Raw genomic sequence first — 25,786 nt, forward strand, 5'->3', positions numbered from 1 at the left:
TATTTTGCCTCTTCTAGTTTTGGGTTGTAGGCGATCAACCTCTCGCATACTTTAAATGGCCATGAACGATTATGTAGGTATATATGGAAAATGTGCATGCAGCTAGCTCGTAGAAAGTTGTCTAATTTATTACTCCATTCTAAATAGAATTGTGAAAATTTATGCAGTCACATTCACGTGCATAGAAATCTGAATTATGAAACAGTAGCAAGAATACAAAGCAAGTAGAATATTAAAATGATGGTCATAATAAATTGGTGAGCCATTGATGGCCATCAATGAAAGTAAGTGATAAAAATGGTTGAGCCTCTTGCTTGGTGAGCTCCCTCGCCCACTTCACCCTACCTCCGAAACCCGCCCCGGGCCCCCAACACTTGAACTGCCCGTAGAACACCGTCCTACATGCAAATATTAATATTAGAATTAATTTGGTGGAAAGTGTAAAATAAACAATTACTCCTACATTTGCCTGTCCTTGTCGCCCCAGTCGTTCCAGCCTCTAGGAATGATGATCTTATCCATGTAGGTGTAAGCGAAGACAACCCGAGAAAATGTGCCCCATGCCCGCCCCAGATAGAGCGCGCCCGACCCGGTCACCTTGCAATTCACAAACGAGAAGCCCGTTTCCTCCAGCATGCTTCCCCTCTTCTGCGCGGTTAGGGCGCCGTACGTGTGCGCCTTGGCGTGGAGATGGCACCCCTCGTAAAGCGACAGCCCGTTCCCGAATATGAAGTCCACCGACCCTTGGATGTGGCACTTGTTGAAATAGTGCCTGCCCTTGTGGTCGTACAGCGTGTCTTGCGCCCCCACGAATTTGCAGTTTATGAACGCCGCCATGTCCCCCGATATCCGCAGCGCCACCGCCTGCTTCCCGGCCGCTCCCGCTGCCGGAGCCGCCGCCTTGTTCTGTCACCAATAACGACTAATTCATTTTCTTTCTAAAATTGTTTCATTATTGGGAAAATGTGGACAACCTTAAATGTGATGTTCTTTGCAACGAAATGAGGAGCATTGACGGCGAAGGTGGCGGAGCCGTAAGTTCCGAGGGGCTGGCCAGTGGGGCCGAGGTGGTCGGCCGTGTCGTCCCACCGGATTGTGGTCTTGCCGCGGCCGGCTCCTTCCAATGTGAGGTAAGCCATTGTGATAGGAATCTCTATCTTCTCCCTGTATATGGAGTAATTAATATCAAGAATATAAATAAATGTGCATGTATATATGTATGGGAAATTGAGTAATTTTACCTATAGGTCCCTGGAGCAACGGAAATAACTACCCGACATGGATTGAAGAGTGGGAGGGAAGCAATGGCATTCTTGATAGTGGTGAAATCTCCTTTGTTGGGATTCTTGTGAACCTTAATAATCTTGCAAGGATGGACGCTGTTGGTGGCCTCCATTGAAATGGAGTGGTTGCGCCAGCTCATGCGCCTCACCCAATTTAAGTAGTTTTCTTCACTAGTGTTGTGGGAATTTGCAGTGCAATTCATCAAGAACAGCAACATGAAGAGCTTAATTAATGCCATGCTCATTTGAGAAGTGATTAATTAAGGGGGCGGGGCGGGATGTATAATGCAAAACTGCAAGGTCTTCTGGGCTCTATGTTTGTTAGTTATGTGTAATTTCAGTCCCATCACTCACTAACTGTCAAACCCTGTCTTCTAGTAAGGACCAAATTAATTCTCTTGTTCAATTCCCAATTTTGTATTCAACTGCCAAAATTATAAATTTACAATCTTACTATTTTACCACTACTAGTTTCTCAGAAATGCCTAACTGTGTGAACTGCATTTCTCTGCCCTCTTTTCATTACTGTTAATAATGTAAGGTTGCCACTTTTCACTCAATTTGCAATTTCTTTTTTTAAGTATTAAATCATTGCAATTAATTAAGACACTATTTTTGTATTTGTAGCAAAATATACACCTTTTAGTTCTTTTCGACCGTTGATACGTAGATTTACCATGTACAACCAAACAACGAGTATTTAATTAAACTAAATATTCAACAAATAGATTTTGTGGAATTGGACGATTATGTCGTGTATTAGTTTAAAACATCGTCATCAATACACATGCGACATATCTACGTCTCAATTATGTTACTACGTCATTAAAGTAGAAAATATCGTATCAAATTTCAAAGACAGGAGTCTAATTAATTTGCAAGTCAAAAGTAATAGAAATGGCAAAATTAAGCGGAAGGTGGTGCATTATTTGGCAATCAACCATTTTCTATTGTTCACATAATTCTATGTTCATTCAAATTAATTTAAAAAATAGGTCCAGTTCTCCTAGGATGTGTTCTTTTTTATTGATAAATTTATCATAAAAAAATGAGAGATAATATAAATTTATGCCTTTAATTGTCTTCCTTCTTTTCACTTAATTTAAGAAGGAATAATATTATATCATCACACCAAAAATGAAGTGATAATATTATTCCTCCTAAAAGTGAAAAGAAGAAATACAAAACAGCGAAATTCTCTTTTATGGAGTAGAAAATAAGAGAAAAGAAATAAGGCATTTAAAAACACAAATTTTTAATATTCCTTGTTTTTCCATGATAAACTAATTATCAATAAGAAAGAACACACCCTTAGAATATTACAGTGTTAGTAAGAGAGGTGTCTTTATTTAGGTGACGTGTCTTTGATGGGTTGTGGTGATGCAGCCATATGAGCATAATTGCAGAGGTCGAGAGTTGACGAATACATACAAAAAGCTGCGTCGACAGGGGACCATTCAAAAGAAATGAACTTTGGTTTGAAATCCGAGAATCATGCATTGTACCGACGACTTGGGTAAAATAAGTGAAAATTATGTTATGTTTATGATGATGTAGAAAAAGAGAGAAGCTATAGAATAGGAATAGGATGATGCTTTAATTAATGACGTTTCTTTGTATAGTAAGTAAAGCAAAGATTCAAAGTATGTAAAGAAAAGAAGAACAGTTGGGTTCATTTTTGGTAGGAGAATGCATGATGTGTTGCCGGTCATGTTATTGTTCATAATCCAAAGCTTTTAAACTACAAGCACCGTTGTCTTCAACTAGTCTATCACACATAACATGAGATATATATGCTCATCATTCTAAATTAAAATTGGAAATGGAAAAGGTTAATTTATCCGAATTTCTTAGCATGCACACTAACTACATGTTTATACAAACATGGAGAAATAGCAAATAGCCCTCTATCATACAACCCCTAACACATTTATCTTTCTATCTCTTAATTGTGCGCTGTTAGTCCCTCAACATCTCATAAAAAGTGCAAAAAACCCCTTGATCCTGACGGAAGCTTAACATCGTTAAATATTTTTAATTTTTTTTTATTTCTTATTTCATTATAATATTTATTAAGCAAAATACATATTTATTGTCGCTACATATATATTTTGTTGGAAATTAATATGGTTTTTAGACCATTTTTGAAATTAATTATTTAATTAAATATTTGTTATTTAATTGAAATAATTAGTGGATGTTAATCTACGTCTCGAGTAGATGAACGTGGTATACTTGAAGTCTCAAAACCGATTTCCGGTGAGTGAGATATTGTATATCAAAGTTTGGATGTTGAGAAGGGAAATAACACTTGTGAAGTGTTATTGTCCCACATTGGAAAACAAGGGAAGAATACTCTTGTAGTATAAGAATAGCAATGCTCATGGAGCTAATAACTTGTGGGCTTGGATGAAGGCCTTGGCCTCGCGCGCGCCGCCGCCGCCGATCGATCAGACGGGCGGGTCGGGTACGGGCCACGGCCAAGGACTTGGATCTTGGCAATTGGTGCTTTGGGTGGTGTTTGGGTCCAAACTATATAATTTTTTGGATAAAATACTTTTGGGCTTTTTGGATTGTTAATTCTCGGCCCAATTGTATGTGTTTTTCAGCCCAACAGAAGCCCATCCGTTCAGCCCGCCCAAGCCTTGAGCTGTAGCAGCCTCTACCTTTCAGAATTCAAATTGTGTAACATCCAGCAGTTTTTATGTGGATTAATTCCCATAATGCAGACTTAATTTCCCACTTGTTGAGATGCCTATAAATAGAGGACTAGGAGCATGGCATTACACCCCTACGAAAGTCTGCACTTCCTCACTTACTCTCACTGCATATTGCTCAGTTCTTGATCCTAATCTGTTCGCCGGAGCTCGCTGGATTGTGGTGCTACATCCGACGAGACGTCGTCGTTTTACCTTTGGGGAAGATTCGCCAACACCGTGAGCACTATCGGGGCGATAATCTTCTTGCGAGAAGAGTTTCACCTCGACTCGACGCCTTTTATCACGTTTGTTTTATTTTGTTGTAATTTCGTTCTAGCTTCCTTATTACTTCTAATTTGTTTATTTTCTTAGTTCAGTTTCTAGCTTCGATTATTTTAAGTTTTAGTTGTAAAAGTTCACTCGATCGTGTACCCCGTTGTAACATATTTATAGTCATAAAATTATGGTAGTCACTAACATATAGTGACAATAACTATTGACAACAATAAAATTTGTCACTATTACAGTATTTTGTGATGACAAAAATTGGTGTCACAATACAGACGTTTGTAGTGACAAAATATTTATTATCACTCTGATTGTCGTCACAAGAACCTGTTTTTCTTATAGTGTTATTTGGGTTCATTAATTCAAAGTTAGGGTATATAATTTTTTAAAATTTCAATTTTTAGTGATAAATATTAATTAAAGTTCATAATATAATAATATTTTTTATTTTTATAAAAACACAAAATAGATAAATTAAGAGTGGTACACATAAAATATTGGGACAGAAGATCTCATCCAGCTACCTATATGCTGAATCAAAAATACGGTGAGTATTATTCTATACTTTTTCAATTAATTCAATTCAACTCATCGCTCATCAAATCAAATACTAATCTTTTATCGTTTATATATGTGTTCAATTTTAATTAGGATTCATCAATTCAATAAATTAACTATTAATTGTATCTGAAAATATCATATAAACTAGGGAGAAGTAGCAAATAGCATCCTATCATACAACAACCTTCTATAACACATTTACCTTCCTATCTCTTAATTGTGGGCGATTAACCCCTCAATATCTCATAAAGAGTGCAAAGTCCCCCCTGTTCTTGACGAACGCTTAACACCAAACAAAACAAAATTACCTCAATTAATAGTCTAATACCCACAAATTCAGCAAAATACCTTTCGGTCTCTGAAATGGAATGGGATGTGGTGCGAACTGCGACAGCCGACGGTGGTGGCGCAAGGTGGGTTCAGCAGTAGCAGCAGGGTGGGTTTTGTCGCGGCCAGGGTTTGTGCTCCCGTTTCTAATTTCGTTTTATTCATATAAAGAGATTATTTGAAAAAATTGAGGAAAATTTCAGTTTAATGATTGTTCTGTACTATGTTCATATATTCCAGGGTAGAAACATGATTCTTGGGAAAAATATATCCTTAAATGAGACGAGATTTTGTGCAATTAAAAAATCATTTGGACATGAACTCCTGTAATACATCACAATAGATGAGCTGCCTCAGAGAAGAAGATTTGGATGTTCCAAATATTTTAGAAGATATGTGCAAATCTTACTATGTAGTTTTTTCTTTTGTATTTGATTAATTTTGTGAAGTGAGCTGATTTTTGGCTCTAGTGAAGAGGTTTCAGCCTTATATTCTATTGTTATAGTAATTGGGGTTTGGTTGGGATGAAATTTTGTGGATACATACTAGGAATATATGGGTGGTTACAATAATTAGATTTGCAAGTTGTCACTGAGATGTTTTAGTGACGACTTTGGCACATATAGTGATAAAAACTGTCGCCATTAAAAGTTTTTTTTTTTTTTTTGTAGTGTAATCAATTATTAATTCAAATAAATATAAAAAATAATTATAAATCCTAATTGGATGAGTGAACCCTTGTTAATTATATCTTTTTATAATATTAAAGCATAATAAATTAAAATTGAAGAAAATATAATTAAAAATTATAATAAATTAAGAGTGGTACACGGTGATACACACAAAATAATGGGGTCAATTGTGCTGTTAAAATATTCAGAAACTCTTGATTCACAATTTTGATTTTCAATTTATTTTATAAATTATACTGTATAATAACTACACATTTTTTAATTTAATTGTATCAAAAACTAAATATGTCCAAATTTTTACCAAGATAATTATAAACAAAATGACATGGCGTGATTTTTTTCCACACCGCCATATAAAACATACACTCACCACATATCACTAAGGAGACGATATTATATGAGGTCGAAATTAATACTCCAATAGGTTTAATTTGATATTCCCTCCGTCCCACGAATCTTGACACGTTTGATTTCGACACGGGAATTAAGGAATTGTAGATTAGTATTTTAGCTGTATAGATGTCCTATTTCTTTTCGGCACAGAGATTAAGAAATGTGTATAAAGTAGATAAAGTGGGTTTGTGGAAATTATGTAAATATTAAGTATAGAGAGTGAGTGTATTGCCAAAAAAGGAAACAAGACATTTCGTTTGGGACAGCCCAAAAAGGAAAACATGACATTTCGTTTGGGACGGAGAGAGTATAAAAATGATAAAGTAGGAGAGAGAAGTTACCTTATTTGGAAATGTGTCAAGATTCGTGGGACGACCCAAAAAAGAAAACGTGTCAAGATTCGTGGGACGGAGGAAATATATATTAAAAAAATTGTTGTTATTTTAATATTAATTTATAAAAACATGTCCAAAGACAAAATTGAGTTTATGTTTGCGATTCTTTTAGCAATGAATCCTTATATATCTATGCATGAGGAGAAATGACATCGAATCATTAGAATTTTTTTTGGGCATTGGGCATATGGATACTTCAAACTAATATCTTCAATTTCGGAAAATTGTTTCGAATATTTTAGATCATTCCTTCACGCATAGATGTCATATCAATCAACTTGTTAAGTTGAAAAGGTTAATGGTTTCATTGGGAAAGTCAGACGTTAGATTAGAATAAAAATAAAAAATTTAAATATTTGAGCAAATATATTTTTAATTTAAGTTGAAAAAGTTAATAGTTACTGAAAAAGATTGTTGGGTATCTTCGCCTAGTCAGGGTTACACCTCTTGGTTCCTGAACCTCCTGTCTTCCCCACTTCGTGCTCAAGCACTTGGACCTTCTTCTTCTTGAACTCTTCTGCTCTTCCTCTTCTGCCTCTCCTTCTCCTTCTTCAAATCTGTACCTGCAAAAATCAGAGAGCAAAAGCAAGTAAAACAGAAAAAGGAAGAGAAAGAAAAGAAAGCAGGAAGGAACAAATTTGAATCTAGTGGGAAAAGTGTGCCCTTTAAGACACAGAGGCTCAGATTTTCCCACTGAGGCCACACACTCCGGCAGCTCAAAGACCAGCGCTCAAAGATGGAGGAGGAACTCGGATCGGAGCCCAACTCAGTCAGATCCAGCCGCCTAAACTCAGGAATCCGATGGACAGGACTCCGGCGACTCAGCAATATCACCAAACAGGAGACCTTTTCAGGAATCCGGTGATAATGCTCTTGTGTATTCTGTGTGTCGAGCTCTGCTCTGTGTTTGAGCTCTGCTCTGTTCTTGTTGTTTGCCTGTTGTTTGCTCCTGTGTGTTTTCTTTTGTCTCTGCATGTGTGTGTGTTTTGTTGTGTCTGTGAGTCTTCAATGATAACCTTTCAGATTTGAGAATGTGGTGATTTCCCTTGGGTTGGTCTCTGTGGTTTGAGACTGAGTTAAATATGTATAATATTTCTCTCTCCCTCTATTGTCTTGTCTTTGTGATAGGATGATAGTAAAAATGGCTATGATGATAAATTCAGTTGAAGGCGCACACTCCCTGGTGACATAAAGACTATTGTGCCAAAGGTGGATATGTGGATTGTTGGCCCAATACTCTTTATTCCAGCTCAGGCCCATCTACCCGCGTAAGCCCAACACCCCTTAATCTTTTCTTAAGCCCAAGCCCATCCCCTTTTATACCCCAACCCCCTCTCAGCCAAACCCTAAATCCCTCATTTCCCTTGCGCCGCTCTGATCTGCTCTCCCCTCAAACCCTAAGTCTCCCGACCCTTTGCCTCCTTCTCTCCTCGAGCTCCACCACCATTAATGGATTACATCCCTTTCCCAATACCTCTCTTTACCTCCCTGATCCTGCCCCATCCTGAGTATAAAGCCCTCGACTGTGGGAAGTTTTGTTCAAGACGTTCACAACCTTGAAGGCTCTGCTATTCCTTCTGTGTTTTCCGGTCTGATCTCCGGTGTTGTGGTTGTGTGGAGCGGGCTTCCTGCTGTCGAGAGAATTATCACCGGATTCCTGAAAAGGTCTCCTGTTTGGTGATATTGCTGAGTCGCCGGAGTCCTGTCCATCGGATTCCTGAGTTTAGGCGGCTGGATCTGACTGAGTTGGGCTCCGATCCGAGTTCCTCTTCCATCTTTGAGCGCTGGTCTTTGAGCTGCCGGAGTGTGTGGCCTCAGTGGGAAAATCTGAGCCTCTGTGTCCGAAAGGGCACACTTTTCCCACTAGATTCAAATCTGTTCCTTCCTGCTTTATTTTCTTTCTCTTCCTTTTTCTGTTTTACTTGCTTTTGCTCTCTGATTTTTGCAGGTACAGATTTGAAGAAGGAGAATGAGAGGCAGAAGAGGAAGAGCAGAAGAGTTCAAGAAGAAGAAGGTCCAAGTGCTTGAGCACGAAGTGGGGAAGACAGGAGGTTCGGGAACCAAGAGGTGTAACCCTGGCTAGGCGAAGATACCCAACAAAGATCAAACTCATACTATAGAGTAAAAGATTACTAGGAACTCATAGCAATATGACGAACAAAACTATGATTATACAGAAAGCAATAATGATAAGAGCAAACATATACAACTTGATTACCCAGTTCAGCGTAAACACACTTACATGTGGGGCCATGCGTAGGGAAAACTTTCCACTAGCTAAAGATGAGTTAATGAGGACTTACACGGAATTCAATTCCTATGCTCAAGCAACTCCCCAAATATTGACTAGTGGTAAAAGCTAGCAATGCCTAAGCATACACTTGCCTAGGTGTGAGTACCGACACTAACCCATAACCCCTCACGACAAACAGAAATAAATAAAAACTCTCAAAGTTCCAAACGCACAGATTACAACTCAACTAGGAAATACAGAGGAGTAAACCTATCTTTCACAAGCACAAAATATGCGAATGAGAAACAATAAATCTATGCAGCCACATTGTGGCCACCCACGCACTAATATAATAAGGATAATATTGATTTATTTAATTTATTTTTTTAAATAAAAATAGGATTTAGCAATATATACTTAAGGTTATTTGAAGAAACTCCAAATATATTTTCAAAAGAGACGAATAGAAAATCTCGAAGGCTAGAGATATTCCTCACGAACATGCTCCATTAAAGTCAAGATAATCTAAAATGATAGACATGCACACTCCAGAGATCTTGTAATAATTAGTACCAAAAATCCTCATCAAAAGTAACAACTTGGCACAAAGAAAGTTTCGAACAACTTCAATTAAAAATAGTAAAATACTCGCACTATCACTCAACATGCAAAGAAGATCTGTTAAATGACAAGTGCATGCGAAGATACTTGCACTTATAATTTCATTGGAAATAATCAGACATTAGATTAGAATAATAAATACTAAATGACAAGTACCTTCGAAAACACTTGCGCTTACAGTATCATTGGAAAAAAAAAAAGACATTAAATTAGAATAAGAAAAGTTTAAAATATTTTATAAAAAGCATACTCTTAAAAAAAAATTCCGTTGCCGGGACTTGAACCCGGGTCTCTCGGGTGAGAGCCGAGTATCCTAACCAACTAGACTACAACGGATTCACACAAACAAACTCAAAATAAGATATAAAAAATATAAATTCAAGAAACCAACCAAAAACCCTTCTTCCCAGTTCTCACTTCTTACTCTTCTCTCCCCTCTTTTTCCAACTCTTCTATCCACAGCGGCCTGTTCTCTGATTACTTCTCTGCTTCCAGGTACTTCTCTAATTTGCTTCTTTAATATGTTTTGCTGTTCCTTTCATTTTCATTGTCTGACTACATAAGAATTGTACGGGGTTGCATTTGTAGTGCGATTGCTCATTTTATTTGGCTGAAGTTGAGCTAGCACAGGTTCGATTACCCTCTTGTGCAACGCTGATGGAGAAATCGTAAATTCTAGGTTAAATTTGTGTGCGGGAGTCGTGGTTTGTATGTTGTAGCTTTTCACCTTTGGGGGCGACGACATAGGATGTTTGAGCTCCGTTGTTCAACTATACTAGTTTGGGTAATAGTGTTTATTTGCGAAAAAAAGTTGATCAGATGAATCAATTAGTATAAGGAAAGAGCATAGATGTTAATTGATAATAACACAATAGAAATTGAGCTAGGCTTACTGGTTGTGAAAGAGTTTGGGAAGAAACAAGATATTAGCAAGTGTGAGCTTCGCTTTCTGGAACAAAGAGTACATTCTTTATAAGGCTTTACTGTTTTATGGGGAGGAAAAGTTGCAATCTGGGAGAGCTAAAGGTTGTGATTACTGCATTTTCTTGTCAAGATTATAAACAAATAGAATAGCGAATGAATTTTCTATTGATATTGTGGTTAAAGGAGTCAGGATGCAGTGGTATGCATTTTGTGTATTGGGACTTCTTTGCGTAGGGCGATTTCATATGCAATGCAAATGTGTTGGAAGTCATAAAGGAATTTTCAAAGGTGAAGAATATCCATGGCAAGGACCAAATCTGTTGGCAATGGCTAGCAAATTTTCACTTAAATGTTACTTTAGGCACAGTATTTTGATGATTGATGGGGCATCCCTCTGATGCATGTCATGTTAGCGATTTTCCCAACTTGTTTTAATTTGCATTCCTCAGTTTGTCTTACATTTCATTGTTATTGATTGTATTTTACACGTGATATTATTGCCAGTATAAGGGCATGCCCTCTTATTGACAACATGTTTATGTTTTTCCTCTAAGCTGAGTTGGTGCACCTTAGGTTCTTTAATCTATGTTTTGCTTCTCTTGTTTTATTTTTTTCTGGTTGTTCTTTGCAGCCTTTCATTTGTCGCTGAAATTAGCAACAGCTTAAACTTGCCTAAGAGCGATGTCATCTGGGTTAACTTGTAGCCCCTTGAGATATAGCATGGGCTTACCTGCAAGAGGGCTAGGATCACATAAGAAGCAGTTCTCGTTTGTGCCTAGTTTTGGGTTATCTACAAATCTTCTTTTTTTGGAGAGGTAATATGTCTCAATTCGCACATAGATTTTGTATGCATAACTTGTCGTCGCTAATATCTTGTAATTACAATCATGTAGAAATGGTTTGGCTGCATCAACTTGGAGATATAAACAGAGAGTGCCTTCTGTCAAATGTGCAATGGACGCTACCTTTGGAGATTCTAGTAATGACTCAACTGGTAAATTTTATGATATTTTCTTGGCCCGTTATTGTATAATCTTTTTATATATCCTTTTTTATCATGTGCTCCTTGAAAGAGTTTTGTTTGATGCAAATGACTTTTTCTGGAAATTGTTATGAGTTTCTCTGAACTTAGGGCACAAAAGATGGTTAGTGCTTTTACAAGGATTAAGAAAATTATACCAAATTGCATTAATGTATTTGAGCCTCTCATTGAGTCAAGCAGAGGGAAAGATTTATACTTTCTATGCAACTTATGGGTTTAATGTCTATGGTAAATTTGGACTCATGTGCTTATTGCTGGCCCCAAATGTTATATGTGAAAGCATCCCCGAAATTTCTTAAATATTGAATAGAATGCCTATTATACATGCTCTACTGCATTTACAGTATTGTTCCAGCTAGGTTCATTTAAAAAATTGTAAATATTGGATGTGGAGGTCCAGATTGTAATACTTGGCATGCTCTTCAAATTTTTGGTTTCACGAGATGGCTTTTGATCACATGTTTTGCACCTATCTTATTCATTACTGCTTGTTGCACTAGCTATATAGTCACATTAGCATTATCAATACCCCTCAGTCTCCAGCATTATGAATTTTGGATGTGGAAGTTGGTCTTTCTGAATCTTCATTCCATTTTCTCCCTCTTGGTGCAGTTATATTTCCTAGAATTAATGTCAAGGATCCTTACAAGCGACTAGGCATCAGTAAGGAAGCTTCAGAAGATGAAATTCAAGCTGCTCGGAACTTCCTAATACAAACATACGGAGGACACAAGGCCAGTGTGGATGCAATTGAAGCAGCACATGATAAAATCATTATGCAAAAATTTTACGAAAGGAAGAACCCTAAGATCAACGTCAAGAAAAAGGTCAGGGAAGTAACCCAGCATAAATATGTCCAGGCTGTCACGAGCAGGTTTAGAACCCCATCCACTAGGGTCATTGTAAAAACTTCCATAGCTTTCTTGGTACTTGGAGTGCTGAGTGTACTCTTTCCAACGGAAGAAGGCCCAACACTTCAAGTTGCTATCTCTCTGATAGCCACAATGTACTTCATTCATGATCGCCTCAAGAGCAAATTACGTGCTTTTCTCTATGGGTAAGTCCTCACTTTTTCCCATTGAAAGAATGTTATTTTCTTACATCAATTACACAATAGTACTATCATCTGTTTTCAAAGACTGATGTCTTATGATGAAGAAAAAGAAGCATCAAAGCAATAATGAAAACTGTTGTGTAGTTATCAGATAACTATTCGACTTTTGGAAACAAATGCTTGGTTTCTTACTGATAACTGCTCCAATATTTGTTCAGGGCTGGGAGTTTTGCTCTTTCGTGGCTTCTAGGAACGTTCTTGATGGTTTCTGTGATGCCACCAATACTCAAAGGGCCAAGAAGCTTGGAAGTGACGACGTCATTGCTAAGCTACATTATCCTTTGGGTTTCATCTACTTATCTTAGATAATCACTTCTTTTATACATAACCAAAGTTTTTCAGATCAATGGTAGCTTCTTGCAGTAATGGAAGAATCAGATGTGCTCCCAGTTGCTATTCTTACGGTTAAAAAATGTCGGTACAGATTGATGGATAGATTTCTCTGCAATTTGTTTGAATTTATCACGTAGCGAGGACAATTTTCCGTAGATGAGGCTTAGAAGGTTGTTGAGTTTTGTGAAGATGGCTTTACATGAAACCTTGAGACTACTGTTATGAGTTAATCTCACTTGTCACCAAGGGCTAATTCACTGTTTTATTTATATAATTAATAGATAATCTTTTTTCTCAAATAAGAGGATCAATGTTGTTGGACCAGTTTCAGCAAGGAACGTGTCTCCTTTTGTAGGATTATTTGGTTTGAGCATGTTCTGTTGTATCGAAAGAGACAAGAATTCTTGTCTAGTTGCAATGTAACATGTAAATGTTTAATGAGATGATGGAAAATATATTCGTTGGTGAATATTTTTGACAATTATCCCAATTTAAAGGCATGATTTCTGTCCAAATAGTTCAAAATACATTTTAATAATTTTAGTTAAGCAAATAAAAATAAAAAGAAATATCAGTCATCCTGATCTGCGACGCCACTAGAAACGCTGCATGGCTAGTGGCGGCGCCGGGGAGATGAGAGGAGATATGAGCCTCCAGTCATCATGCATTGCAAAATTAGGGATTATGTTGTTTTATTGACCAACTTCTATCCAAAGAAAGTAAATATTTATATAGATATAACTAAAGAGCTTGTCATGTCCTTCCTCTACGTTTTTCTTTAAAATAAATTCTCAAATGAAATGACAAAACTTGATCTAATAGTAATAATTAACCTTTTACTACTAGCTAAATTATTTCGAATAAATGCGGTTAAAAGGTTGGGTAAATTGGTTATATTACATTTGCCTATGTTAACAGAATCGAAAAGATGTACGTGTGTTTTTTGTCGTGGGTTCCAGCATCATATAAAGCTTCGGAATTTATTTCACAATCCGAAAAACCCAATTCCACTGCATTTCCATTGAAATTGAAGACCCTCAAACTCTCTCTGTCTCTAGCCCTCCCTCCCTCCCCTTCCATTTCCACAACGGCTAAGAAGGAGGGGAGTCTGTATCATCAACCTAGTTTCCTAATACCAATAACAATCCAACATTTTATGGAAACAATCGCTTGATCAGATTTTCCTTTCAGGTATATTTGATGAGCCCCACAACCTTAATATTCTCATGATTCATGATATTTCACAATTCATTAATCCAATAAAATTTAGAAATTCATGATAATGCATGAACCGAAAGGAACATGCAAAATATAGGATTGCAAATGGTCACAATGTCATCAATATTGGTTGTTGCAAGATTCACGTCATTTTCATTATTTTCCCTTTTCGGGAAATTAATAACGTTGAAGATTGTGATCAGGAGTTTAGGGGGCAGCTATATATTAGCTATACAATGGAGAGTGGAGGGGAGTTGATCAGAGAGAATGGGGAGAGGATTTTGGTGAGTGTGAGATTGAGGCCGTTGAACGATTCGAGCAACGATGTTTCAGATTGGGAATGCATCAGTAGTGATACTCTTGTTTACAAGAATGTCAGCCATCTTGCTTCTGGGAAGTCCACCTATCCCACTGCCTACACATTTGGTAACAAAATTATACTTGCCTTTCATGTTAAATTTTGCATCAATGAATCATCATCAGAATAATGGTGCATATATTGTTTGTTTAATCTTTGATATATATGTAGATCGCGTATTCAGGAGTGATAGCTCCACCAAAATGGTATACGAGGAAGGAGCCAAGGATGCTGCTATTTCAGTTGTCCATGGAGTAAATTGTGAGTAATATGTTTTGTTTTCTTCTTTTTTGGTCGAATCTGTGTTTGTACTGATGAGTGTTTCCTTAGCAACTATTCTGGCATATGGTGAAACGAGCAGTGGGAAGACGTATACGATGACTGGGATTACTGAGTGTGCTGTAGCAGATATATATGAGTATATACAGAAGGTTCTCTTTTTATGTATGTTGATGTTTGGTTTGCTTATCATTAGCTCTGATAGCTGATGGTTTTCAGCATCCGGAGAGAGAGTTTGTTGTGAAGTTCGCTGCTATGGAGATATATAAGGAATGTGTCCGCGACCTGCTTAGCACAGATAACGCCCCTCTAAAACTCGTAGATGATCCAGAGGTGAGGCCCCCTTTCCCAGATTAGTCTTGTTTTGGACTGTATGCATGACCTAGATTCAATTACACTACCAAATGCTATGTGAATTGTGTTTTGCTGGTTCATCTTGAAATGCATTTTCAATTGTCTAATAGATATGGTTTTCTGTAGAGAGGAACCGTGGTAGAGAATCTCACCGAGGAAATCTTGAAGGACCGAGATCATCTCACCGAGCTGCTTTTTATCTGTCAAGGTAAGGAACATGTTCATTTGCATTATTTCAATCTTCATCTATGACACAAACACCAGCATCATCAAATGTGGAGTACCTTGGCTTCTGAATGTTTCTTTCTGTCTATGGTTGCTGCAGCTCAAGGGCAGAATGGAGACGGATCGCCTAATGAACTGAGCCCGCAATCTCACCAGATTATTAGACTGGTATTACAAGTTTTCTGCATATCCTGATTCATGGAAATAATAATGTATCAAAATGTGTTGGCCTTTTAGTTGCGAACCGTTACCTATTTTTCAGCATGGCATTTGATCACACTATGTCTTAGTTCTTGCAAAAAACATACTGATGATTTCCATAAATGACGACTCTGTTGCTGCAGACGATTGAAAGCTCTCCCCGCGAGTATTTAGGGTGGGACAGCTCCAGCACTCTTGCAGCTGCTGTGGTACACAATATGTGTAAATGAAAACATTAGTAAGGCATTGATTCATTGCTTCCAAGTACAGAATTTCTCATTTGCAACATTCTTGTAGAATTTCGTTGATCTGGCTGGAAGTGAACGAGTATCCCAATCGTCATCTACCGGAACAAGGTTCAAAAAGGGCAGACACGTTGATCGCAGTTTGGTCACTCTGGGAGCTGTGATTAGCAGCCTGGGGTAGGTAGCCAGCCATATTTATGTTTAATCTGTTTAATTGAAGAGCTTAAAAACAAAATGAGGAGCTTAATTCTATTGTTTGCAAACTATACAGCCAGGGAGGAAGTGAACACATACCTTATGAAGACTCCAAGCTAACTCGAATCCTGCAAACATCGCTTGGAGGAAATGCTAGAACTGCCATCATATGCACGATGAACCCTGCTCGTAGCCACGTTGAGCGATCAAGGAACACTCTTCACTTCGCGAGCTGTGCAAAGGACGTACCTACCTATGCACATGTCAATGTAGTTGTGTCCGACAAAGCATTGGTGAAGAATCTGCAGAAGGAGCTAGCAAGGCTAGAGAATGAGATGAGAAGTAGTCCCTCCAAAATCACCCCTCGAAATTTCTCAACATTACTCAGAGAGAAAGATGCACAGATTGAAAAGGTAAAAGAGATGCCATTTCTTGTGACAGATTTCTTGTATCTTACGAATCTCATATATTAAAAACCAAAAAAATTGCAGCTGGAGAAGGAGATCAAAGATCTAATTCTGCAACGAGATATTTTCCAGTCGCAAGTTAAAGAACTAGTGAAAATGGTTGGGGACACTGCAAGTTCAGTCACACAGGTAGGAGTGGGGAACTACCCTCATTTACGAGTGCAACGATCACCGGATGTATACGTCCAAGGCAAAACCAGTTGTAAATTGGATGAACCTCCATACTCCGATGCTGATACCTCTGATGTTCTGAGTCGGAGTAATTCAGAATACCAACCTGTGAAAGTTGCGTTTCTTGATTTTGGGAACAGCAATGCATCTCCAGATATCATATCAAATACTCCAAACTACACTGAGAGTGAACTGTTTTATGGTTGGCACGAGATTGATAAACAATCTAGTGCCGATTTGGACGACTTATGCAGGGAAGTTAACTGCCCCGACAAGGAGTTCTGCAGACACGGAGAGAATACTTCAAATTTCTCGTATTTTCAGAACAACACTCGATTTCCTGCAGGCAAGGTGCATGTAAATGGAAGTGAGCAAGGAATCACGTCGTCTTCTTTGGAGGATGACGAGGAAGTGAAGGAGGAAATACCATCAAGGACAAAGCCTGCCAAGGAAGGCCAAGAACCTACTTCAGAGACAATGATCAATGGCGAAGAATCAACTTCAGCAACGCCTGCAAAAGAGAGAGATGATCGTAGCTCCAGCCAGACTCCTGAGAATGCTAGATCATCTCTTCGAAAGAATTCTCTGACGCGTGATCAAGCTAGAATTGCGTTTCTCAACAGTAGTTTGCGGTTGGTGAGAAGTCTGAGCTGCAACTCTAGTCTTGTCTCCGACTCGCCCTCTCCATGGTTCAAGATCACAGACTACACACCAGAAAAAGAATGTGAGAGGTGTAAGAGGAAACTGTGTGAATTAAACTCTGGTTCCAGTTCGGAGAGACACAAATCTCGCTCCGAAAACTCACGTGATATAGAGAGCGCCACACCGGCAAGAGAAACTTCGAGTGGTGACAATTGTTCTCCCGACACAAAGGAAAAGGCTGATGATCTTCCCACAACTGAAGAAGAAACAACTAAGACATCAGTGAGTTCAGTTTAATTTCTGAAATTACTACGAATCTTTTTATCTTTCAAATGCATGTTTGTGAGAAGGAAGATATGTGGGGTGCAGGAGAAGGTGAACGTTGTGAAAAACATGATCACATTAGAAGATAAAGGCAGAGGTCTAACAAGTTGGCCAGTAGAATTCAAGAGGCTTCAAAGAGAAATAATTGAACTTTGGCATGCTTGCAATGTTGCATTAGTCCATAGAACATACTTCTTCATGCTTTTTCAAGGTGATCCCACTGATGCTATCTATCTCGAGGTAGAAATAAGGAGGATGAAGTTGTTGAAGGACAAATTCTCTCGAGGGGAGAAGATTGATGTCGATGGACAACGCATATCGCTCTCCTCAAGGTTCGCTTTCCACGTCTATTACACAGTTTTTGAGTAAATTTATTCAGTTTCTGTTTTTCTCTTGATGAACAGTGCAAAGACTCTTCGTCATGAGAGGCGGATGTTGAGTGAGCAGATGATGAAGAAGATGTCAGAAAGGGAAAGAGAGAAACTCTTCGTGGGGTGGGGAATCGGACTCAACACCAAAATGAGAAGGCTGCAGCTGGCTAATCTGGCGTGGTCCAAGACAGGAGACATAAACCACATCAACGAGAGTGCGTATCTTGTTGCAAAGCTAGTCGGGTTTCTTGATCCTGGCCAGACTCCGAGCAAAGAGGTGTTCGGGATGAATCTAACGCCCAAGTACTCCACCGGAATCTGCACTTATAAACGCAGTCTTGGATCTCTCCTACGATGATGATGTTCTTCAATACATATGGTTGCATCTCGATGCATGTGTAATAGTTTATTGATTTGTGATAGGGGCCGTCTGAAATTTTGCACACATTGCTCTCTCCTGTTTTTGCATTGAAGAAACATCACAAATTTACATGATATTTGTAGTGTTTCTTAAGTGTCTGCATGGGCAGGAAATAGAGAATGGAATAGGGAAAAAAATTAAATAAAATAATCAAAATGCAAATTTTCACACATCAGAACTTAAAGTTTCAATCATGAATAACTAATTCAAAGCCTTTTTGCTGATTCTAGATAATATTGTGGCATTCCTCAATCACTTTGCCTTCTCTTCTTCAGCCTTAGTTTTTTCTGCATCCGAGGATGGTTTCGGCTCCTCCGTACACGTCTCTGGTGCTTTGCTGGGCAAAAGGTTTTCTGTGGTTTGGGGCTCCAAAACATGTTTGTCTTCTACTTTATCTGATGTTTCAGTCTTGGAATTCTCAGCTGGTTTCTCTTCCACCATGTTCTTATCTGTATCTGCAGCTTTCTTCGTCTCAGATTTCTCATTTGATATCTCACATGGCTTCTCTTCTGAGTTCTTCTTTTCAGCTTCTGAAGCTGGTTCCTGCTCCTCAGTTGCTTCTGGTTCCTTGGGTATCTTCTCTGTTGTTTCCATAATCTCAGCCGATTTTTCATCTGTTTCCTTCTTCTCTGCATCCGGAGCTGGACACTGTTCCTCACTTCTCTCAGCCTCAGCAAGTTTCTCTTCTTCTTTCTTTATTTCTTCATCCGAAGTTGGTTTCTTCTCTGTCTCCAGAATTTCAGGTTCCTTATCATCAGCACAAGTTATCTCGACTGCTGCTGTTTCAGGCTTCAATGTCTCGGCAGGTTTGTCTTCTACTTCAACTTCAGCATTTTGTTTGGCTGGTATATCCTCCTTTGTACATTTCAACTTTAAGCCATCAGCAACGGGTGCTTTCTCTCTTTCATCCTGTGCTGCAGCATCGGCAACTGCTTCGAGCTTCAACTCACCTGCATCAACCTGATTTGAATCCTCTGACGCTTTGTCATTACTATCTGCTGAGCCCTTCTTATCTTCACCCTAAATAATAATTCTCTAAAAATTAGATCCAGCATACAAAGAAGAGGTCAACAAGAAATTAAAAACCACAAACACATGGAGTATTTGATTTTGGAACAGATAAGATCGTGTCATGTTACATTTACTCTATTCTATATTCAATTTATGATGTAAAAGCATTAGAATCCAAAGAAATTTGTTGAAATAAATCATTTCCAATAGTTGTAAACAAGAAAAAGACACATTGATATTATCCAAACCATGCAACAATTTTCACCGGCAGCAAGAGATACAAAAATAATCAAACAACAAGGTGAATACATGTGATGTTTTAGTCGTTGTAAGACAAAACAACGCAGAAGATAAAGTGTCAAAAATTGCAGCTAGAACTCCAGTTACATTCTAATCAAGCAAACAAAGCATGCCAATATCACATATAAAGCAATACTGAATGCTTAAAAGCCACAGAAAATCACTTTTGAGTCGGAAACATCATGACTCGTGAGAGTTGTGTGATTCTTCATTAAATTAAATTCAGATTTCAATCGGAAACATAAAATGCAGTTCACATAACCAAATCGTAATCTCGAAGTTACTAACTATGAAACGATAGTGTAAAATCCTAAAACAGCAGAGACAGTAACGAAATAGAATACAGAGAAGATAAACACAGAATATAGTCGAATTCATATTTTACACAGTAATAAAATGTAAAAATGCATATACTTTTAACAGATTTCACCTCTTGGAGCAAATGACCAAGCGATTGACGACGCTTCGCTTCGTCATCTACCGCCGGCGCATCATCCTTTTCCACCGCCACTTCTTCAACCAGATGCACCTCCCCGGACTCCACCTCACACTTCACGGCCGGCGGCGGCGCGGTGGAGGCGTTCTTCAGCACCGTGAACTTGCTCGCACACGCTCCCATTCTGTAAATTTGTGTGTATCAATTATTTAAGTTTGAGTTTGTATTTGTGAAAACAAGGCACGAAACTCACGCAGCTGTGAAGAGAGAGAATAAGAAGATGAATGAGATGAGAGAGAAAGAGAAGAAAGTGTGTGTGTATATATATATAGGGATAGGGGCGCCAGAGAAAGGGTGCAGGTGCAGCAATCGCCTCTGCTCCGACATACATTCTATAATTTCTGAATATAATGGTTACACTTTCCTCCATAAATTCGTACACTTTGACCGACGCCTAAAATATTCAACCATTTTTCATTCAGCATGTAACGGGAAACAATATGAAATCCAGCTAATATCAACCTAACAAATGTATATTAATTTAAACAAACTTGTCACTTTGTATATTAGTTTCAGACTCTGCAAATATTTCAAGTATAATATATCTCATTATCTGGTAAATGATTTTTCCTTCAGTTTGAAAATTTCGTAGTTCTTTTTAACTTCAGAAGGTGACAGTTGGATTTGGACTAAAATAGCAAGAGTTTATATCCGGTATGAATTTTTGGAAAAAAAAATAAATTGATTTTCTCGGATTCTCGTATTAATTGATATCATAGACATGCTAATATGGAAGTATTCATTAGGATCAATTTGTACAATTTTTAAATGATGTCTTATTGGCTTCCCAAAAAAATGATATTTTATATTGTACTACTATATATGTTCAGTATAAGCAATAATGGATTAAATACATATAAAATCATAAATTTTGAATGTTAAAAAAATAACACAAAAACTCCTGTAAAATCGGTTTCATGGTAAAATCGACTTCACAATGACACTACTTCAACATACAAATGACACTTAATAATAAGTGTCATTTGTATGTTGAAGTAGTGTCATTGTGAAGCCGGTTTCATAGTGAAACCGGTTTCACAGGAGACCGCCTGAAATAATAATTACTACAAATTTTGGTCGAAATATGTTTTGCCTACATACTTTGAAAAATTCAATTTTTTTTTATAAACTTTCACATTTGTCTATTTTCTTCATTATTTTCATTTTCCCCAATTCAAAATCGACATAGCGCTGATGTGACTCGTCGATGCGCACCACAATTATTGTTTTTGATAACTTAAATGCAATATTTGGTTTTTGTATGAAACTACATTGTTTTATGTTAATTTATTATTAAAACTTTAGAATTAAAAAATCAAAACCCTAAATTATCCTTCTCTCTTATTCATTCTAGCGTCCTGCAACTAGAGAAAGTTCTTCTCCTTCTTTCTTTTTCATTCTCGCATTTTGCAACTAGATAAATGTTGTCCTCATTCTTCCTTCTTCATCCTTGCATTCTGGTGCAAACGATGTTACAAACACTCCAACTAATATTATAGGTCGAGTACCTGTTAGCAATATTGAAACCATGGCGACCGTCTACCACTTGTGGTGATGCAAGAAGACGTCGGTGGAAAGAAGAGCGCGACTTTCGTTCGACCGGGGATTGGATTCGACAGATGCAATGTGACGAGGTCGTGTCTGAGATTGGGGGGGGGGTAAGAAGAAGAATGGGTTGCTACCGTCGCAAACTGATTCCGACAAGCGTGGAGTTAAGTCAATGGCTTTAGGTGTGATTTTAAGGATTTAGGAATTTAGGCATGATTCGGGGATTCGGACTTATTTTTGATTTTAGGTATTAATTAGACTACGTTGAATCCATATCAGTGTTACGTGTTAAAATTAATTCACATCATTGCCACGTCAATTTTACGGTAATAGGAGATGGAAGTGGTGGTAAAATTGAACAAATGTAAAACTTTTTATATAAAAAAAATAGAATTTTCAAAGTTTGTAAGTAAAATGTATTTCGATCAAAGTTTGTGATTTTACATGCAGTTAACCCGCAATAATTTATAACATTCACAATGTACTTTAACATACAATAAATTATAGCCTTATAGGTGTACAATAAGAATATACATACATATATAAGTTAAACCTCATTATCAATAGATAATATAGATGACGCCAATAAGGCCTAACTCAAGTGGCTGAGGCACCCAAAAACTCTCATTTGTGAGAGATCTTGGGATCAATTCTGTCTGCGTACGGGTAGTTTTCTCAGCTTTGTATGGGTAGTTTTTCCATTTTTGTGTGGATAATAATTCCACCTGCATGCAATTATTTTTCCACCTTTATATAGTATAGAGATCCCGCCTGTGTGCGAGTTGCTTATTTAATTATATAATAAATACCTCTTGTAATTCTTTAAAAAAAAGATAATATAGATGACAAAACATAATTCAATAGTTAAAATGTTCCATCTCCAATCAATAACATGATATTATTATATGGTCTTGCATGCGGTTGACTACATAGTAGGCGGACGGTTACTTTTAATTTCATAAGATATACATTTGTTCGCACAAATATATACTTACGTAATAGTACAAGTTCTCATGAATAAAAGTAACACTTATCGTGAATAAATGTAATAATTTAGAAATATTACATTTCATTGTAACAATAATTACTTTTTATACGACAATGATTACTCGACCAAATAGTTAAGAATAAAAGTATTAATGAGTGAAAATAACTAAAAGTAAAAAGTTACTCCCTCCGTCACACTTCAATTGGCACTTTTACTTTGGGCACGGAGATTAAGAATAAAGGGTTGAGTGTGTAAAGTGGGTGGGGGCCATTTGTTTAATGTGTGTAGAGAAGGTAGGGACCACATGCTATTTTTGGAAAGTGCCAATTGAAGTGGGACAAACAAAAAAGGCAAGTGTGCCAATTGAAGTGGGACGGATGGAGTATTATGAATAAATTAAAAATAAACATTATTGTGAAGAAATGTAAACTTTTAAACCGTTCCGTATTGTATGCGGTTGACCGCACAGAAGAATTTGCGTTATACGAATATCAACTCTTTTATCCTTAATCAAATTATAAAATAAATTATTTGTTAGTACATTTACATTAACGTGCTGGCCATGATTTCATGGAATTATATGAATATGAATTGTCACATATATAATTATACTTTATGCAACGTAAAGATATTTTTATATTTTTAACTTATGTATAAAATAACTACTACTTCACTTATCATATAAAAAATAATACATATAATAAAAAATACAATTTTATTACATCTTCTATCCTCAAGTGAAAATGAAGATTTAGTATATGGATTCACCTAGATTTTTCATATTTCGAGTTATTTTGTGTAGATTCACTCATATGATTTGTAGTTGTATTTGTTGAAAAATGAATAAAATATTTACTCAAATTTTCTTCAATTATAGTTTGATTTGCTAGAACAAACTGCATGTCTGTTGTTTTTCATTTCCTTGTTTTTGTGACACGTAGAATGGTACAGAATGATATATTCGTACCATTCGTCACAAGTGTTGGCACAAATAGTACGAAATGACATATTTGTATCATTCATCACAAGTACTGGCGAGACAGACCTTGGAGTGAATGGTACGAAGTGCGAAATAATCTACTCGTGCCAACACTAGTGCGAAAGACTTTGGCATGAATGGCACAAATAAGCCATTTCATACCATTTGTCCCAACAACAGCTGGGATAAATAGTTCAAATTCCATATTTCGTATCATTCGTTACAACACTTGGCCCGATATGTGTGAAATGAAATATTTGTACCATTCGGCCAAACAACACCTGGATCGAATGGTATGCATATGTCATTTTGTACCATCCATTCCAATACTTGACAATAACAACCTTGTGATGAATGGTACGAAATGAAATATTCATATCATTCGTCCCATGTGTTTGCGCAACATAAAATTGAAATAACACAAATTCGAAACAACATTTTGTCAATCTTCTTCATTTTACAACAAATCCAATCACAAATACAAGTACAAATCTTATAAAATAACACCAAATAAAAAATCGCATAAATCTAACTATATGCCAGAACTAAATCTATAATGATTTCAAATGGATACCACCGACTGCGCTGGTGAATCTATGTTTTGGGCACACTTTTATGGCGAAGCGTCGAGATTGATTTTGGTAAACCCCAAAAAGTATATGCTGATAAACTTGGTATGAATGATACGAAATGACAAATTATGTACTATTCATGTCGCGCATATGTCCGACGAATCTCTAATGTTCTAAGAATGAATGATACTATTGGGTAGATTTGAACCATCCATTCCTCCGACTGACACGACAAATTTTGGTATGGATGGTATGAATTTTCCGTTCATTCCATATCTTCTAAGATCTGAATTTGCATCTCATAACTCTCGTAGATCTTGAACTCCTGAAACTCATAGAATTCATATATACTTCATTGGATTATGCAGAAGATGAAGTTGACGAAAGCGACGCCTAAATCAGAGATGAGACTATTGAAGAAAGAGAGAGAGCGGGCAAAGGGAGGATTAGGGCTTCAGAGCGGTTGAGGTGTAGAGAAGAAACTAGGGTTGAAGAGAGAGAATGAGAAAACAGATAATAGAGTGAATGTCTTTTTTTAGTACGTATAAGAGAGATGAGCGAGAGTAATTCCATCTAAAACACTAAAATTGATTATAATTTATTGAAAATGCCGGGTAGATAACTATTGATTTTCACTATCCCCATATAATATTTCGCACTATTAACACTAAATATCGAATTAATGCTCTTATCGCAATTTTTAATTCAAGATACATGTCGAATATATTTTCATTGAAGAAATAATACAGAGTATGATTTTGTAAAAGAATAGAATGAGAAAAAGAGAGAGAGCTAGATTTTTTTTTTGACGAGAGAGAGAGTTAACTCCTAAAAGATTGACATTTTATTTGGAAAAGCAAAATTGTCATTTAATTTCAAACTGATTTTAAACTGAAGTTGCTTTTTTAATAAATTAATTAAAGATGACCGCCAATAATAAATTCTTAATAGGAAAAGAATATTCAATTACGTGATATAATTACATGACTAAATTAAACTTTAAATCTTAAATTATCAATGTATTTAACAAAACCAAATGAGCTATTGACAATTATAATTCAATCACATTAACTATCACACAATTAATAGAAATATTACAGAGTTTAATTTTCGACATTAAAAAACTAACATGACATGGCGTCATTTCCACCTTATTTTTAATATAATTTATTTACAATTTAAGTTGTCATGCGATAAGTCACGTCAACTTTTCGATTGTAAAAATTAATCTTTATGATAATTTTATTAATTTTATTACTAATATTTTTGTATATTTAATTATACTTTTTAATAAATCAAGACAATTTTTTATCTGTGAATAGGCGAAAGTACCCACTTTTATAACTTGTCTTACAAAAGTACCCACCCAAGCCAAAGTCAAAAAAGTCAAAGCCGACATGCTTGATTTTTTGGAAAAGCAGACCTGACATGCTTCGGTTTTTGTAAAATGTCTAACTCACGTCAATTTCACAAGTTAAAAATGTGATGAAGAGACAATAATTGCCCAACTCACGTC

General features: G+C 36.9%; 3 protein-coding genes and 1 non-coding gene across 5 annotated transcripts; 2 read left to right on the forward strand and 2 right to left on the reverse strand.

Moving 5' to 3' along the window:
- Window positions 1-107: 107 nt before the first annotated feature.
- LOC131021665 (probable pectinesterase 53) lies at window positions 108-1,683 on the reverse strand. Its single transcript, XM_057950917.1, has 4 exons — window positions 1,242-1,683; window positions 975-1,164; window positions 464-906; window positions 108-398 (listed from the first exon to the last, which is right to left on the reverse strand). Exons 1-4 carry the CDS (start codon window positions 1,526-1,528, stop codon window positions 245-247), a joined length of 1,074 nt encoding a protein of 357 aa, XP_057806900.1. The 5' UTR covers window positions 1,529-1,683; the 3' UTR covers window positions 108-244.
- Window positions 1,684-9,755: 8,072 nt separating this feature from the next.
- On the reverse strand, window positions 9,756-9,828 carry TRNAE-CUC (transfer RNA glutamic acid (anticodon CUC)). Its single transcript has one exon. It is a non-coding gene; the product is annotated as a tRNA-Glu (tRNA).
- A 53-nt stretch (window positions 9,829-9,881) lies between these two features.
- Window positions 9,882-13,386, forward strand: LOC131021666 (protein CHAPERONE-LIKE PROTEIN OF POR1, chloroplastic). 2 transcript variants are annotated; one of them, XM_057950918.1, is made up of 5 exons: window positions 9,882-9,987; window positions 11,048-11,231; window positions 11,310-11,410; window positions 12,071-12,515; window positions 12,731-13,386. In XM_057950918.1, exons 2-5 carry the CDS (start codon window positions 11,098-11,100, stop codon window positions 12,879-12,881), a joined length of 831 nt encoding a protein of 276 aa, XP_057806901.1. In that variant the 5' UTR covers window positions 9,882-9,987; window positions 11,048-11,097; the 3' UTR covers window positions 12,882-13,386. The 2 variants fall into 2 exon arrangements, with proteins under 2 accessions (XP_057806901.1, XP_057806902.1); XM_057950919.1 differs by having other exon boundaries at window positions 9,985-10,122.
- Window positions 13,387-13,891: 505 nt separating this feature from the next.
- Window positions 13,892-18,450, forward strand: LOC131021667 (kinesin-like protein KIN-7J). Its single transcript, XM_057950920.1, has 13 exons — window positions 13,892-14,096; window positions 14,327-14,549; window positions 14,653-14,742; window positions 14,812-14,912; window positions 14,980-15,093; window positions 15,241-15,322; window positions 15,440-15,507; window positions 15,684-15,749; window positions 15,838-15,962; window positions 16,057-16,393; window positions 16,472-17,542; window positions 17,630-17,916; window positions 17,989-18,450. The coding sequence occupies exons 2-13, from the start codon at window positions 14,360-14,362 to the stop codon at window positions 18,311-18,313; spliced, it is 2,856 nt and encodes a 951-aa protein (XP_057806903.1). The 5' UTR covers window positions 13,892-14,096; window positions 14,327-14,359; the 3' UTR covers window positions 18,314-18,450.
- The last annotated feature ends 7,336 nt before the right edge of the window (window positions 18,451-25,786 follow it).

Source organism: Salvia miltiorrhiza, chromosome 4 (genome assembly GCF_028751815.1).
Source record: "Salvia miltiorrhiza cultivar Shanhuang (shh) chromosome 4, IMPLAD_Smil_shh, whole genome shotgun sequence".
In the NCBI taxonomy this organism is placed as follows: domain Eukaryota; kingdom Viridiplantae; phylum Streptophyta; class Magnoliopsida; order Lamiales; family Lamiaceae; genus Salvia; species Salvia miltiorrhiza.

What these genes read in the sequence shown, in the direction of transcription:
- LOC131021666 (XM_057950918.1), top strand. Translation starts at nt 11,098, where the DNA reads ATGTCATCTGGGTTAACTTGTAGCCCCTTGAGATATAGCATGGGCTTA. An exon ending in AATCTTCTTTTTTTGGAGAG is followed by an intron (nt 11,232 to 11,309) that starts GTAATATGTCTC and finishes ACAATCATGTAG; the next exon opens with AAATGGTTTGGCTGCATCAA. An exon ending in TTACGTGCTTTTCTCTATGG is followed by an intron (nt 12,516 to 12,730) that starts GTAAGTCCTCAC and finishes ATATTTGTTCAG; the next exon opens with GGCTGGGAGTTTTGCTCTTT.
- LOC131021667 (XM_057950920.1), top strand. Translation starts at nt 14,360, where the DNA reads ATGGAGAGTGGAGGGGAGTTGATCAGAGAGAATGGGGAGAGGATTTTG. An exon ending in AACTCGTAGATGATCCAGAG is followed by an intron (nt 15,094 to 15,240) that starts GTGAGGCCCCCT and finishes GGTTTTCTGTAG; the next exon opens with AGAGGAACCGTGGTAGAGAA. An exon ending in AAGATGCACAGATTGAAAAG is followed by an intron (nt 16,394 to 16,471) that starts GTAAAAGAGATG and finishes AAAAAATTGCAG; the next exon opens with CTGGAGAAGGAGATCAAAGA.
- LOC131021665 (XM_057950917.1), bottom strand. Translation starts at nt 1,528, where the DNA reads ATGAGCATGGCATTAATTAAGCTCTTCATGTTGCTGTTCTTGATGAAT. An exon ending in CAAAGAACATCACATTTAAG is followed by an intron (nt 907 to 974) that starts GTTGTCCACATT and finishes TATTGGTGACAG; the next exon opens with AACAAGGCGGCGGCTCCGGC. An exon ending in GGCGACAAGGACAGGCAAAT is followed by an intron (nt 399 to 463) that starts GTAGGAGTAATT and finishes ATTTGCATGTAG; the next exon opens with GACGGTGTTCTACGGGCAGT.